At 45.0% G+C, this 16,375-nt stretch overlaps 1 protein-coding gene across 1 annotated transcript; it reads left to right on the top strand.

Annotated features, from left to right (window-relative positions):
* The first annotated feature begins 3,017 nt into the window (after positions 1 to 3,017).
* Positions 3,018 to 13,608, top strand: LOC309331116 (uncharacterized protein). The gene is made up of 7 exons (XM_081843159.1): positions 3,018 to 3,240; positions 5,621 to 5,841; positions 7,403 to 7,570; positions 8,872 to 9,054; positions 10,925 to 11,045; positions 12,772 to 12,885; positions 13,066 to 13,608. Exons 1-7 carry the CDS (start codon positions 3,081 to 3,083, stop codon positions 13,236 to 13,238), a joined length of 1,140 nt encoding a protein of 379 aa, XP_081699285.1. The 5' UTR covers positions 3,018 to 3,080; the 3' UTR covers positions 13,239 to 13,608.
* The last annotated feature ends 2,767 nt before the right edge of the window (positions 13,609 to 16,375 follow it).

The raw sequence follows: 16,375 nt of genomic DNA, 5'->3' as shown, positions 1-16,375 counted from the left end.
CCAATCTCTCTGCTTCTCTTCTCCATGCCAGCATGCAGCAGCGACTCAGCCCGCAGGAGGGCAAGTAAGCAGCGCACAGCCCCACCATGCCCTCTCTTGCTGGTGGTGACCAGTAGTTCAGATGGCTTTGAAAGGGGAATTGATAAATGCACAGGGATTAAAGCTCCATCACTGGGTATTAACAACAGCACATAACTGGCATTCCATGTTCAGAGACAGTGTTGGGGGGGGCAGTGGTAGCATAGGGCTCTTAGCTTTAGGGATGCCATGCAACTGGAATACCCCACAGTTGAAAGGAGTGTCTGGGCAGAAATCACAAAAAAAGTCTTGGAAAATCCGGACATATGGCAACACATGTCAGCAGTGTTGTTTTTGGCGATGACAGCTCAACAAATTTGGCCAAAAGTAAAAGTTCAACAACTTTTCTGTCTGGATTTTCACTTTTTGAAATATGGCAACCCTAGTTATCTTCATACTCTGTTTGTGGTCTAACTGGGAAGCAGGAATGCTGGGAGTTGCCAAGCTTTTGGGGGCCCATGACCATATTTGGAATTTTGAGAGGAAGAAGAAAAGAAGAAGAGTTTGGATTTGATATCCCGCTTTATCACTACCCTAAGGAGTCTCAAAACGGCTAACATTCTCCTTTCCCTTCCTCAACTAACAACAAACACTCTGTGAGGTGAGTGAGGCTGAGAGACGTCAGAGAAGTGTGACTAGCCCAAGGTCAGCCAGCAGCTGCATGTGGAGGAGCAGGGAAGCGAACCCGGTTCCACAGATTACAAGTCCACCTCTCTTAACCACTACACCACACTGGCTCCTTCTCACCTTTTCTGGCGGCTTCTCGCCATCCTCTCCTGGAGCACCTCCACCACGACCCTGAGACAGGCAAAAAGCAAGAAAGTGAAAACACGCTCACATACGCACTCTTTGCCATTTCGGGGTGTAGATAAAAGTTAGATCCAGTGGAATGAAAACAGATTCTCTTGAATTTGCATGATTTTACATGGATCCCAAACACTATCAAATCAAAGCTGATCGTAGTAGACTGCGCTGTTATACCGAGTCAGTACAACGGTCCATCCAGCTCAGTATTGTCTGCTCTGAGTGGTAGCGAATCTGCAGGATTTCAGTCAGGGGTGTCTCCCAGCCCTACTGAGAAATGCCAAGGTTTAAAACTGGGACTTTCTGCATGCAAGGGCTGTGCTCGGCCACTGTACTCTACAATTCTTCCCATAAAAATGAAACACAATTCTAGTCCTCATGCTTCTCAATTAAAGGCTGATGTAGGGACGCGGGTGGCGCTGTGGGTTAAACCACAGAGCCTAGGACTTGCCAATCAGAAGGTCGGCGGTTCGAATCCCTGTGATGGGGTGAGCTCCTGTTGCTCGGTCCCTGCTCCTGCCAACCTAGCAGTTCGAAAGCACATCAAAGTGCAAGTAGATAAATAGGTACCGCTCCGGCGGGAAGGTAAACGGTGTTTCCGTGCACTGCTCTGGTTTGCCAGAAGTGGCTTAGTCATGCTGGCCACATGACCCGGAAGCTGTATGCTGGCTCCCTCGGCCAATAAAGCGAGATGAGTGCCGCAACCCCAGAATCGGCCACGCCTGGACCTAATGGTCAAGGGTCCCTTTACCTTTTTAATGCAGCTATGAGAAATCGCCTTATACCAAGTCAGACTGTGGCTGAATGAAGCTGAGTATTTTCCATGCTTCCTAGCAGCAGCTTTTCATGGTTTAGGATGGGGACCTCCACAACTCTACCCAGAGATGCCAAAGATTGAACCTGCATGTGAAATAGAGGTCCCATCACTGAGCTACATCCCTTCCCATGCACATCTTAGCTATACAGTTGGAATAGGTAAAGGTAAAGGGACCACTGACCGTTAGGTCCAGTCACGGACGACTCTGGGGTTGCGGCGCTCATCTCGCTTTATTGGCCGAGGGAGCCGGCGTACAGCTTCTGGGTCATGGGGCCAGCATGACTAAGCCGCTTCTGGCGAACCATAGCAGTGCACGGAAACACTATTTACCTTCCCACCAGAGTGGTTCCTATTTATCTACTTGCACTTTGACGTGCTTTCAAACTGCTAGGTTGTCAGGTCTGATCAGCAAGTCCTAGGCTCTGTGGTTTAACCCATAGCGCCACCCGCGTCCTATACAGTTGGAATAGAAAGCACTAAAAACAAAAGGCAAGCATATGATCCCAGGATGCTATGCTTATGTATATTCAAACACGCTTAGGAATTTAGTTAGGCAGGATCAGCCTTAAACTGTAGCCCCGGCTCAGAAACTGTGACCTTTTTGCACGGCACGAGAAACATTGCTGCCACCTATTGGGTGTAGGGTACATTTTTCAAATTGAATTGACAACACAGCAAGGGTGAATTCCCTTACCACCACAGAGCTGAGCTTTCCTGCTTTTGCAGTGGGCTAATGAATCAGTTTCCCAGCCAGGCAATATTCAGTTGTAGCTGCACATAAGGGAGAATTCCAGTTTGCAACACTTCTCCTAGCATAGCATAGGTCCAGTGACTCAGCAGCTCTTCAGCAGCAAATACAATGTTTTAAGTGCCTTATACAAATGTGGCACTAGATGTTGATAGTGAGCTTATGGCAAATTCAATATATTTTTCAAAACGTTTTTTAAAAAAGCGTTTTCACAGCGTTTTTTAATATATGTCTAGATTCCACCCAGCAATCAGAACAGGAAAGCATGGGAGCTTAAGACACAGTGTTATAGACAGTGCTCATCCTACTCAGAGTAGACCCGTTGGAGCCTAAGGTACTCTGCACTGGAAACCTGCATATGTGAATTTCACAAACTGATTGGAAATCAATTAGTGAGATTGCTACACCTGTCCTTGATATTCTACTGCACCCTTTCCCAATCTGATGCTCTCCAGAAATTTTGGACTTCAATTGGGTTCTGAAACATAGCTGCCTGGAGCTAATGGCACCAGGTTTGTGAAAGCTGTTCTAGTGCAACTCAGCTATGTCATCTGATCCTGAGGGATCCATTTCCACCTTGTTTAATTTACACACTCTTACTATACTGAAATATTTAAAAGTGGAAGCGCATCAATGCCGAAACAACTGAATGTTTTGAATCCACGAAATATGCTTGGCCTTATCTTTATTTTGTTTGCTTTCATTTCTGGAAATTTGCAACTACAAGGAGAAGATTGTGAGAATGAGTTTAATTGCACAAGAAGACAAAGAAACCCTTCGACATGCCCAGCAGGTATAAAGTAGCCGAATAATGATTTGTCAGTTTGCTTTTTAAGCTGCACTTGTTTGTTGTGTTTGCTAGATTTTTCTTCAGCGATGCCCAACATGGTGATAACAGAATGAATGATGTAAGGAGGGGGCTGCAGCCCAAGATAGGAAAGTGGTAGTAAGGGAACACCTAGCTCCTTTAAATGAATTCAAATCTCCAGGGCCTGATGAGCTGCATTCAAGGGTAATAAAGGAACTTGCAGGTGTAATTCAGACCCTTTGTGTATTATCTTTGAGAATTACGGGAGAAAAGTTGAGGTCGCTACAGACTGGAGGCAGGCAAATGTTGTCCCCATCTTCAAAAGGGGGGGAAAGGAAGACCCAGATAACTACCAACCAGTGAGCTTATCGATACTAGGGAAGGTTCTAGAACAGATAATTCAACAATCGATCTGTGAGCATTTAGAAAAGAATGCTGTGATTACTAAGACCCAACATGGGTTTCTCAAAAATAAGTCATGCCAGACCAATCTGATTCCTCTTCTTGATAAAATTACTGCATCTTGATTTCAGTAAGGCTTTTGACAAAGTCCCCTACTATATTCTTGAAAGGAAGCTGGTAAAATGTGGGTTGAACGAGGTAACTGTTAGGTGGATTTGTAGCTGGTTGACTGACCGAACCTAAAAAGTACTCATTAATGGTTCCTTGTCATGCTGGGGAAAAGTGACAAGTGGGGTGCCGCAGGGTTCTGTCCTGGGCCAGTTGTTGTTCAGCATCTTTATAAATGACTTGGATGAAGGAACTGAGGGAGTGCTCATCAAATTTGCAGATGACACCAAACTGGGAGGGGTAGCTAATACCACAGAAGACAGAATCAGAATTCAAAATGACTTTAACAGGTTGGAGAACTGGGGGCAAGCTAACAAAATGAATTTCAGTAGGGACAAACGAAAGATTCTGCAGTTAGGCAGGAAGAACCAGATGAACAAATATAGGATGGGGGACACCTGGCTTACTAGCAGTACATGTGAAAAGGATCTAGGAGTCTTGGTGGATCACAAGCTTAATATGAGTCAACAGTGTGATGCAGCAGCAAAAAAAGCTAATGCTATTCTAGGCCGCATCAACAGAAGTATAGAGTCCAGAACAAGGGAAGTAATAGTACCACTCTATACTGCCTTGGTCAGACCACACCTGGAACACTGTGTCCAATTCTGGGTGCCACAATGTTGACAAGCTGGAATGTGTGCTGAGGAGGAGGGCAACCAAGATAGTCAAAGGTGTGGAAACTAAGCCTTATGAGGAGCACTTGAAGGAGCTGGGTGTGTTTAGCCTGGAAAAGAGGAGATTGAGAGGAGATAGGATAGGTAAAGGGACCCCTGACCATTAGGTCCAGTCGTGACCGACACTGGGATTGCGGCGCTCATCTTGCTTTACTGGCCGAGGAAGCCGGTGTACAACTTCCAGGTCATGTGTCCAGCATGACTAAGCCGCTTCTGGCGAACCAGAGCAGCACATGGAAAGGCCGTTTACCTTCCCGCTGGAGTGGTATCTATTTATCTACTTGCACTTTGGCGTGCTTTCGAACTGCTAGGTTGGCAGGAGCAACGGGAGCTCACCCCGTTGCAGGGATTTGAACCGCCAACCTCCTTAGGCTCTGTGGTTTAACCCACAGCGCCACCCACATCCCATGGAGATAGGATAGTCATCTTCAAATATCTTAAGAGCTGTCACATGGAGGAGGGAGCATGCTTGTTTTCTCCTGCTCTGGAGCGTAGGACTCGAACCAATGGCTTCAAGTTGCAAGAAAGGAGATTCCAACTAAACATTTGGAAAAAACCTCTGACAGTAAGAGCTGTTTGGCAGTGGAACAGTCTCCCACGAGAGATGGGGGACTCTCCTTCCTTGGAGGTTTTTAAGCAGAGGTTGGATGGCCACCTGTCATGGATGCTTTAGCTGAGATTCCTGCATTGCAGGGGGTTGGACTTCCAGCTCTAAGATTCTATAACTCTGTGAAATATTTGAATGATTGCTTGACTGATCTGCATAATTTAAAAAACAATAAAACAAAAAACCTCACCATGCCTTTGACATCCTAGTAACAACACAGATTTCTCATTACCCATGTAGGTTAAGAGCCAAACTGTGATAGCAGAAAATTGTTGATAAATTACATATTGCCTTTATGGTGTGAGGAGTTGAAGGGTCTTTGTTTTGCTGCTGAGTGATTGATGTGCTGTTAACCCTATAAAGCAAGGGTGATATCCAATGCATCACAGGCAACTGAAAGTTTCCAACTGCAATCCTCATCTAGAATCCATCCTTTGAAGGTAAGTGCTCCATAACATTACCTGTTAGCATCCCTGTATTCATCCCGATTTCATGTCATGCATTTTGCTTTCAGGTTTTTTCTGCCTGGGGAGCGATTCATCCCCGCTCCCGTGCCCAGAAGGCACCTTTCGCTCAACAGGAAGGTCTCCCTCCCATTCGTGTGTGGCCTGCCCTGTGAACTTCTTCAATGCTAAGCTGGGCCAAGCAGCTTGCTTCCCATGTGGCTCGGAGGCTGTGCAGCCCAAGGAAGGTCAAAGAACATGTGTCTGCCTTCGGGAAGGCCGAGTGTTCCAGGTAACTGCAGGCTGAATAGGTGGGTCAGCTAGAAGCACCCTCATCCTCTATGTATTTGTCCAAGCACCTTCCAAAGTCAAGTAAAAGAGTAGCCGTGACTGCATCTAAAGGTAAAGGTAAAGGGGCCCCTGACCATTAGGTCCTGTCGTGACCGACTCTGGGGTTGCGGCGCTCATCTTGCTTTATTGACTAAGGGAGCCGGCGTACAGCTTCCGGGTCATGTGGCCAGCATGACTAGGCCGCTTCTGGTGAACCAGAGCAGCGCACGGAAACGCCGTTTACCTTCCCGTCAGAGTGGTACCTATTTATATACTTGCACTTTGACGTGCTTTTGAACTGCTAGGTTGGCAGGAGCAGGGACCGAGCAATGGGAGCTCACCCTGTGGCGGGGATTCAAACCACCGACCTTCTGATCGGCAAGTCCTAGGCTCTGTGCTTTAACCCACAGCGCCACCCGCGTCCCCAGTATGACTACATCTAGTGGCCTTAAATTCCATAAACCACTTAAAAGGATGTCCTGCCTTTTGCCCATCCTTGAACCTCCCACCAAACGCTTCCATTGGATGTCCCGGAATTCTAGTGCTAAGAGAAACCTTCTCCCTAGCACGTTCCCCATCCTATGCATAATTTTATAAACTTTGTCGATATTCTCCCACTTCCTAGTGGAAAAGGTTCCTTTTCAAGCCAGAATACTGTTCCATAGATCATAGAGTCACAGAGCTGGAAGGGACCACAGGGATCATCTAGTCCAACCCCCTGCAATGCAGGAATCTTTCACCCAATGTGGGACTTGAACCCACGGCCCTGAGATAGGGGGTGGATCTACACACAGGGGGAAATGCTATAAATAAGTCAGAAATTAGATCGTTATAACCAAAGGGGGGGGGGAACCTATGGAAAATCATGTATGAAAATTTCTTGCTCTCTGATGCCATCTGGTGTTGCATGTTTATAGTGCATGCCAATCCTTGCTTCTCTACCTATGTAGCTGAGTCCTAAAAGTCTCATGCTCTACCAACTGTGCTCCATCTAACTCACTATTGTCTACACTGACAGCAGCTCTATGAGGTTTCAGGCAGAGGATATTCCTAGCCCTCCCTGGAGGTGGGACACCTTCTACATGCAAAACAGATGCCCTGCCCCTGAGCTATAGTCCTTCCCTTAAGCTATAGGAACAAAGGAAGCTGCTTTATACCAACTCAGACCATTGGTCCATCCAGCTCAATATTGATGATGCTGACTAGCAGGCAATTCCCAGCACTTCCCGGAGATTCCATAGATTGCACTTTCCTCTAAAATAAAATGCCGCAAACCTTGTAGCCTTTCCCCAAAGGGAAAGATGCCCTGTGGTTTGGGTCATTTTGGTTACCTTTTTTTAATTCTAGAGGAACACTCCTTCCTTCCTTCCTTCCTTCCTTCCTCTTTCTTTCTTTCTTTCTTTCTTTCTTTCTTTCTTTCTTTCTTTCTTTCTTTCTAAGAATAAATCAAGAAAAGTGGTGTGAATCACTGAGCTAACAAAAATAAATAAATTCAAAACACAGGCATCGTATTCTCGTTGCAGCCTAGTGATGCTCAATGCCCGTGTGCCCCTGGGTATAAAAGCCCTATAGAAGACCAGAGGTGGGACTGTGTCAAGCAGATGTATGACATCTGTAGAGATGGTGCTGTTCGGAACGAAGAGGGGCAATGCTTAACTCAGGAAGGATGGCGCCACTACTGCTCAGACAAGGTACTGCAAGTTATGTCTTAACACAAGTCAGCCAGTTCCCACTGAATGGCTGTGAGTAATACTTGGGGGTTTTTTAAAGTCTAAATTCTCTTGCTTCATTTTGGGTAACTGATCTTCCCAGCTTTGCCCATTTCCAGTCAGTTTCCCTTCATCTGAAGTTTCTTAAGCAACCATGCCCTCAGTTTCGGTAGATTTCCCAAGCGCCAAGCTTGCCAACTGCCAAAGGACACAGCCATTGCTCATGGTAAATTCTGCTGCTGCAGCAGCTTGCATGCCTCTCAGTCACAACAATATTACAAAACCTGAAGTGCCAAACAGTTCGGATCTAAGGTCTAGCAAGGCTTTAGATTTGAGCTAGGTCGCTGCTCAGGTTTTTCAGGATTTCCTTAGCTCCTAATGAGCACCTTTGACAGCAAGCGGAGCTGTACAAAAGAGGAGAGTGTTTCAACTTCCCACCTAAAGATGAATTCAAAGCCGAAGCAGCTTCTCCCACACTCACTGTCCTCTGCTCTGAGCACATCTGTCAAGCAGCAGCTCATTTTTCAGAATCCTGATTTGTGGGTGACATTTTCGCTCATGTTTGCAGTGATGTTTACAGTCATTTTTCAGAGGACTGACCAGCAGATCATCGTTCCAAGTCCTAACCCGTGGGTCATGTTTTCAGTCCTTTTTAGCCTTCCTGACCCACAGATCACATTTTCAGCCCTTTTTTGGAGTCATGGGTCACCTTTTTGGCCAGTTTCCAGAGTCCTGACAACCAGGTGCCCATTACTGAAACTCCACAAGCAGAACTTCAGCACAACAGCCCTCTCCCAGCTTGTGATTCTGAGCAGCAGGTACAGTGGTACCTCTGGTTACGTACTTAATTCGTTCCGGAGGTCCGTTCTTAACCTGAAACTGTTCTTAACCTGAAGCACCACTTTAGCTAATGGGGCCTCCTGCTGCCACTGTGCTGCGCCGCTAGAGCACGATTTCTGTTCTCATCCTGAAGCAAAGTTCTTAACCTGAGGTACTATTTCTGGGTTAGCGGAGTCTATAACCTGAAGCGTATGTAACCTGCAGTGTATGTAACCCGAGGTACCACTGTATTCTTCTCAGTGAAGGTAGAATGTAGCCTTCCAAAGTCATCCAAGTTGGTGGTCACCATGACTGCCTCCTGTGGAAGTGAATTCTGTTGTTTAATTTTGCACTGTGTAAAGATGCCCTTTCTTTTGTCTCCCCCCAAATCTTCCAGCATTCAGCTTCATTGGATCAGCCCCACTGAGTGCCAGCCCTTATGTTCATCTCACTTTCTCTGCTAGGTTTGTGCTCTCCCCAAAGATTATCAGGGATATGACAAAGTTCTTGGCCTCTGCCTTTGCCAAGCGGACAACCTGGACAGTCTGTGCAACCGCCTGTGCCGAAGACGACAAAGGAGAATTTTCCAATTTGTCAGTGAAAAAGAATCAGCCCGATTTTCTTTGGCCTCCAGAAACTGGAGCCAGGTAAAAAACAAAAACAACCAGAACTCATCAGCAGAAGTGTAACAGGCTGGGCTCACACGGGGTTAAAGACCCTTGGATATTTCTGTTAGCAGGTTGCTAGCAGGGTCTCTGTCTCTGGTGAAATAGAGCTCCCCAATCAGCATGAAAGGGGAGAGTTTTTGGCCACTGAGAATACTACTAATAATAAATAATACATTTTTATTTATACCCCGCCCTTCCTGGTTCAGAAAACTGGGCTCAGGGCGGCTAACAACAAATTTAAAACACTTAATTGCTGCAACAAAAAAACAGCATAAAATAAAGTAAAAAAATGTGAATAACAATAAATTCAGAGTTCAGAAATCAATTTAGAAATCAATTTAGGGGGGAAATCCATCCAATAAATATTAGATGATCACCAGGGCTAGCTGGCTAAATTAGTCCTATTTGGGCCAGCGAGGGGAGAATTAGTTGTGGGATCCAGAGTGGGTAATCTTCATAAAAAGTGGAGGGAGGGGAAAAGAAGGGGAATAAAAGATCAGGCTAAGTTCAAATTGAAAGCCAGGCAGAATAGCTCTGTCTTACAGGCCCTGCGGAAGGAAGTTAAATCCTGCAGGGCCCTGGTCTCATGGGACAGAGCATTCCACCAGCTCGGAGCCATCACTGAGAAGGCCCTGGTGGAGGATAATCTGACTTCCTTAGGGCCTGGGAAGAGGGCATCCCTCCCTTTGTGCTTATTGGAGCCAATCAGAGCGAAAGGCAGTGAGTCAGCCACTGAGGATTGGCTCCTAGGGTCACTCTGGAGAAGGCACTCAGGAAGAACAACGAGGAGGAATTGTTCTTTATGCTCCAAAGCTCAGCATTTGGGAACAGGGAAAACAGAAGATGCTACAGTTTCAAGAGAATGGTGTGCAAGTTCTGTTTCATACAATAGAACTTGGAGGAAAACACAATTTAAGTCACTCCCAAAGAAATGATACTGGAGCATTCTGAATCACATGCACAGAAAATAACAGAAGTAGCTGAAAGGCAACACGTGGAGATCTGTATAGATTGTTGCAATGCATCCCTCATTATTATTATTGCATTAGGTTATTGCATAATCTTAGATTTATAATCTTAGAAGGGGGTGTGGATGCTAGGAAGCATAGCTATGATTATTATGGAGTGATCCTGCACCTCTGAATTTGTCAGTACACTGCTGATCATAAGCAACTTGTTTTGTTGGGAAGCTGCATTGACAAGGCAGGTGTGGGGTGGGCTAGTAGGCCAACATCCTCCCACCTGCCTTTCCAATGGTCTTGTTGCTAAGGCTGTGTGCAGTCTCTTGTTTGCACTGCACCCAATGTGCTCCCATCGTGGAACTGGGAAGAGGTGCACAAACAACACTAGCCACAGTCCATATCTATTCTGTCATTTCTTAGGAAACACTGTGTTCTGATGCACCTTCCCTCAAACCAATGTCAACATGAACTGAGAAAAAGAGTGACCTAGTTGTGGTTTTATGGCAGTAATGTGCAAACAGCCTTTGTCTCTCTGCCACTGATGCTGCTTGGTTGCAACCCTGCTTTTCATTGGGGTGAAGCGTCAACGGCACCCACGCCAGGTCAAGACTTTGCACTGCCTGAAGCCAACAACAAGATACAGTAGCACCCCCATCCCACATCCAGGTGGACCAGCAAAGTCCAATAGCAACCAGAGGACCACAACTTATGCAGCCCTAATGTAGAGGTTCCTTTTGGCACCCCTGCATATCTTTGCAAAATGTACTGAGAGCTGCAGTGCTTTAGCCAGTTCTGTTGTGTACATCCAAACTGATGGCCCATCAGTGCAAATACTGCCAGGATGTGAAGCCTGGGCTCTCAAGACTTCCCCTTTCAATTCTTTATAGCTTGACGTTTTATTGGAAGAGATAAGAGCGTCGCTGCAGCTGTTAGATTTCCACACACTAAATGGGTGCACCTCAGAGGAGAACAAGAAATCGTGTCCTGTATATGTGGTAAAAACAAGTGGTAAGGAACAAGTTCTGTCATTTTGATTTATGGATTGCATTTATAATGCCTTTTCCCTCCAAATAGTTCAAGGTAGCGTACCTGGCAATGCGGGTGGCGCTGTGGGTTAAACCACAGAGCCTAGGACTTGCTGATCAGAAGGTCGGCGGTTTGAATCTCCATGACGGGGTGAGCTCCCATTTCTCGGTCCCTGCTCCTGCCAACCTAGCAGTTCGAAAGCATAGAATCATAGAGTTGGAAGAGACCACAAGGGCCATCGAGTCCAACCCCATGTCAAAGTGCAAGTAAATAAATAGGTACCGCTCCAGCGGGAAGGTAAACGGCGTTTCCGTGTGCTGTTCTGGTTCACCAGAAGTGGCTTAGTCATGCTGGCCACATGACCCGGAAGCTGTACGCCGGCTCCCTCGGCCAATAAAACGAGATGAGCACCGCAACCCCAGAGTTGGTCACGACTGGACCTAATGGTCAGGGGTCCCTTTACCTTTACCTTTAGTGTACCTGGCTCCATCCACCTTCTCCATTTTATCTTCAGAACAACACTGTGAGTTAGGCTGCACTGAGAGACAGTGACCAGCTTAAGGTCATCTAGTGATCTTTATGACAGGGGAAGTTTGAACTCAGGGCTCCCTAATTCTAGTTGGATGCTGGAATGACAACATCACACCCAATCTCTCTTTTTCTTACAGTTTTCCACTCTTAATCCTGTTTGATTAATATTCTGCCTTCCCTATGATTACTCTCTCTCTGTGTGTTGTGCATTTTCCTGTTTCTTCTGTTTCCTGACAGCATAGTAGAAGACTGATTTAAGTGCACAATTTAGATATATCTGTCATTACCTAAAGAAACTCCACTGCTGTTTTTGGCTTGTACAAATAACTGTATTTGGCTTGGTGTTTGATTTCTACAGACAAATGTGGTAAATCAAAAGCAATCCATTTGCCAGTTGGCCTCGAAGCTCCAGAGATAAAGTGATTGTGTTTTATTTATTTAAAAACATTTTTAGACTGCTCGTCTTGCAAAGCAGATCTAGAGAGTGGGTTAGAAGTAAAGTGTAGTAAGAACAAACATAGACAACAACAAAAAAAAGAAAAGAAAAAGATGAACCACAATTACTTAGGGGAGAAACTTGATTCAGTTCTCATTGAAAGCCGAAACTACTTCATACTTTCCAAAACAACACAAGAACCAAAACACAGCCCATCCTTCAAAATTCACACTTTTATAAATATTGCAGTGCAGTTCTCCAGCCATTTGTGTGTACAAATATACATACATGGTGACAAAATGTCCATGAAAATGCATATATTGGTGAAAATAACATGCGAAAATGCATTGTTTTAATGGAAATTGTTCTGCAAAAACATATTACAAAAAATTGCTTACTTCCGGGTTTTCAGCGTTTGAGAACCAAGGCGTTTTTGAGTACCAAGGCATTTGAGAACCAAGGTACCACTGTATTCAATGACGTTGTGGCCTGTTTTTACCCAAAACCCAGTCTTATTGGTCTCTTATTTATATGGGTTGGGGTATGGGAAGTCCAATGCCTGGTCTGCAAGTAAATATGCAAAGCAGTTTGTTGCTGCATTGGAAAGTGTGGATAACACTTGACTGATGTGACGTCCCTGCAAACAAACCTGGATGAATGCATGTCACCTAGAAGAAGTCTAGGCAGAGAGAGCAGGCCTATGACCTTTGGTTTATTTGGTTTTTTTCAATGTCATTACAGGAAGAGGATTCCTGGGGGTGTACGATCCTGAACCAGAGCTCCTACACTACTTCCTGACCTCAAATGCGGTTCTATTAGACTCCCAAAATAGATTGCGCTCCATGACATCTACAGGTATATGTGCTTTATTTCTGGTAGTACTCAACAGTATGCTTGTACACCCCCCAGTTGGAATTGCCTGTTGACACAAGCATGAGCCCACACAAGTGCTGAGCAGATTCCTAAAGCTCTTTTCATGTGCAAATCTTCAGTTGTATGCCGATCCTGCTTCACTTGGTTTTTATGTTCACACAGGGACATCTAGAGAAGAAGATTTTGCATTTTACAAGTCCTGGCCCCAGCAACCTTCTGATTCTACACTGAAGATGACGTTCAGTGGCATCCTCAACCCTACTACATGCCTCAAGATTCACGATATTGTCATGTTCATTGTTTCTAAAGATCATTATCCAGTTTATGATGTGTAAGTAAGCATTGTGGTGGGGAGGCCTCGTTCGTGCATTTTGAACAACGTGCAAACCGAAACACAGCCATTCTTTGAAATTCACACTGAATTTTGCAATGCAATTCTCCAGTCAAATAATGTGTACAGTGGTACCTCGGGTTACATACGCTTCAGGTTACATGCGCTTCAGGTTACAGAATCCACTAACCCAGAAATAGTACCTCAGGTTAAGAACTTTGCTTCAGGATGAGAACAGAAATCGTGCTCTGGCGGCGCGGCACAGCAGCAGCAGGAGGCCCCATTAGCTAAAGTGGTGCTTCAGGTTAAGAACAGTTTCAGGTTAAGAATGGACCTCCGGAACAAATTAAGTACTTAACCCAAGGTACCACTGTACAAAAATGGGTCTGCTAGCATAAAGGGTGCATACAAATACATTTTACTAATGAAAGGAATGTACAAAAATTGCCTCAAAATGTATTTATTTCATAAAATTTATATACAGCTGGATTGTAAAAAAAAAACCCTCAAAGCAGAACAAAACAATGCAATTATCAGTTAAAAACAACTATATAAAACATTCAAAAAACAATTAAAATCCACGATAAGCTAAAAACCAGATCAGAGTGTGATGCTGATAATGCCAAGGTTGCAGGTTTGATCCCCGTGTGAGAAAACTGCATATTCCTGTATTGCAGGGGGTTGGACTAGATCAGGGGTGTCAAACTCAAATTCATCGGGGGCCGCATCAGCAGTTTGGTCACCCTCAAAGGGCCGGTTGTATTTGTAGGACTTACAGTACAGGAGAGAAGGGTTCAGGCAGCCGTTGGATCTGTCACATCACAGGATGGCATGCGCTCAATATAAAAACAAGTGGCGGTTTCCTGAATGCATGTAAAGTGAAGGTTTCCTGTGTAGAACAGCCGGCGCCGCTAGAGGGCAGACGTTCTCTGGCTTGTAGGCTGCCGCGCATGCGCTGAAGAGGCGGCTTTCTTGTGTAAAAAAAAAAAAAGCGAGAATAAAAGGTGAAGGCTGGCGGCCGGCGGCAGCTACACGGGCCACATAACGAGGTCTGGCGGGCCAGATTCAGCCCGCGGGCCTTGTGTTTGACACCCATGGACTAGATGATCCTAAGGTTCCCGTCCAACTCTACGATTCTATGATCAACATTCTACATGTCAGGACAGGCTTGACTAAACAAATATATTTTTATTGGGTGCCTGCCTCATGCCAATAAGGGAGTTCCGAAGTATGGGTGCTCCCACATTCTTAAGAGTTAGCCATGGGGAAACTTACTTGCACAGTTCAATATACTCCCATGGAGAAGTTAAAGCAAATGTTTTGCTGAGATGGCACTTGGGTGGTAAATGTACATTTTCCATCAGAAGATCCCTGCTGGATTACATCAAAGGCTTATCTAGCTCAGTATCCTGTTTCACAATCTCTCACCAATCAGCTTCATCGTATGACCCCTAGTCCCACGATTATGCATGACAAATAAAAATGGCTACCCGCTATCTCAACTCCATGCATCATTTTTAATGGCACCCTCACCCCTAAACTAGAAAGTCCCAGAACTTTTAACTATTACTCCTATGGAAGTTGTTCCACACATCTGATCATTTTGGTTGCCATTTTCTGAGCAGGTAATTATAAACATAAATATTGTCAACACAGAATGTCCTTCTGTTTCCTGTAATCAGTAAAACTGCTATAAATGGATAGCAGCTTCCCTAATACGTAAATTCTGTTTAATCTTGCATCGCTGTCCTGTCTGTTGTGCTGAGGATGGAATCAGAGTTAAAATTGCAAGTACTGTTTTTGGAATCGAGATAATTTGGGCAGCCAACATGTTTGTCTTGTGTCTTTCCTTAGCAACAGCCTGTACAATACAAACCACGAGTTTGACTGGGGAGGTTTCCGCAGCCTAGCAGAAGAAGCTAAGTTGGCCTCAGGCTCCGACAACTTCCTGCTCTTCTTTTACCAGTTCCATGATCCCGGAACTTATGTCTTGAGGCTAAGTAGCAACCAGCACAAAAGAATGGTTTGTTTCAGGTCCTGGCATGTTTGCTTGCAAAAGAGAGTTTCCAGTGAGGTGCATTCATTAGTCTGATAAACATTTGCAATGGGTGGTGTGTCTCATCTGTGGGAGGGATGGGTCATTTGTTCAGCAGCTTAATCCTTGGTTTACATAACTTTTGGGCCACCTTTCAATATAAAACTCGTGGCACAGATCATAAAAGAAAACAGCAGAACTACAAAAGCAAATATCAGAGCACAGAAACAGCGGCCCATCAAATTAACAAAGTCTAGCCCAACTTTGCCATAAAACTAAAAAGGAGCTCTAGAACAGGCTGAAACACATGGGTAAATTTTTAGAAGGATCTGCTTGGCACCAAAACAATAGGATGACCACTAGGGAAACTTCCTGAGGGGCTACAACCAAAAAGGTCTTTTCTGCCATCATCACCCTCCCAACGGCCTCAGTCCAGTATACCTGAAGGAGCATCTCCACCCCCATCGTTCTGCCCGGACACTGAAGTCCAGTGCTGAGGGCCGTCTGGCTGTTCCCTTGCTGCGAGAAGCCAAGTTACAGGGAACCAGGCAGAAGGCCTTCTCGGTAGTGGCGCCCACCCTGTGGAACGCCCTCCCACCAGATGTCAAAGAGAACAACAACTACCAGACTTTTAGAAGACATCTGAAGGCAGCCCTGTTTAGGGAAGCTTTTAATGTTTAACAGACTATTGTATTTTAATATTCTGTTGAAAGCCACCCAGAGTGGCTGGGAAAACCCAGCTAGATGGCCGAGGTATAAATATTATTATTATTATTATTATTATTATTATTATTATTATTATTATTATTATTATTTACATCAGATGAAGGGGAGGGACCCAGAAGACTATCCTAATATGAGGATCCAGGCTGCTTTGCAAAGAAGGAGGCAACCCTCCAAGTAGCCAGGTCTGTATTTTAGTGCAGTGTTTCCCAACCTTTTTTGGGCAAAGGCACACTTGTTTCATGAAAAAAATCTCGAGGCACACCACCATTAGAAAATGTTTAAAAAATTAACTCTGTGCCTATATTGACTATATATAAAGTAACTCTCTTTAATAGGCATCAAATAAACACAAAGAAAGTACCGTATTTTCCGCCCCATAG

Source organism: Podarcis erhardii (assembly GCF_964252035.2).
Source record: "Podarcis erhardii genome assembly, chromosome: 16".
NCBI classification, from domain to species: domain Eukaryota; kingdom Metazoa; phylum Chordata; class Lepidosauria; order Squamata; family Lacertidae; genus Podarcis; species Podarcis erhardii.
Note: the sequence above shows the minus strand (reverse complement) of the source record. Positions and strands in the feature narration are given on the sequence as shown.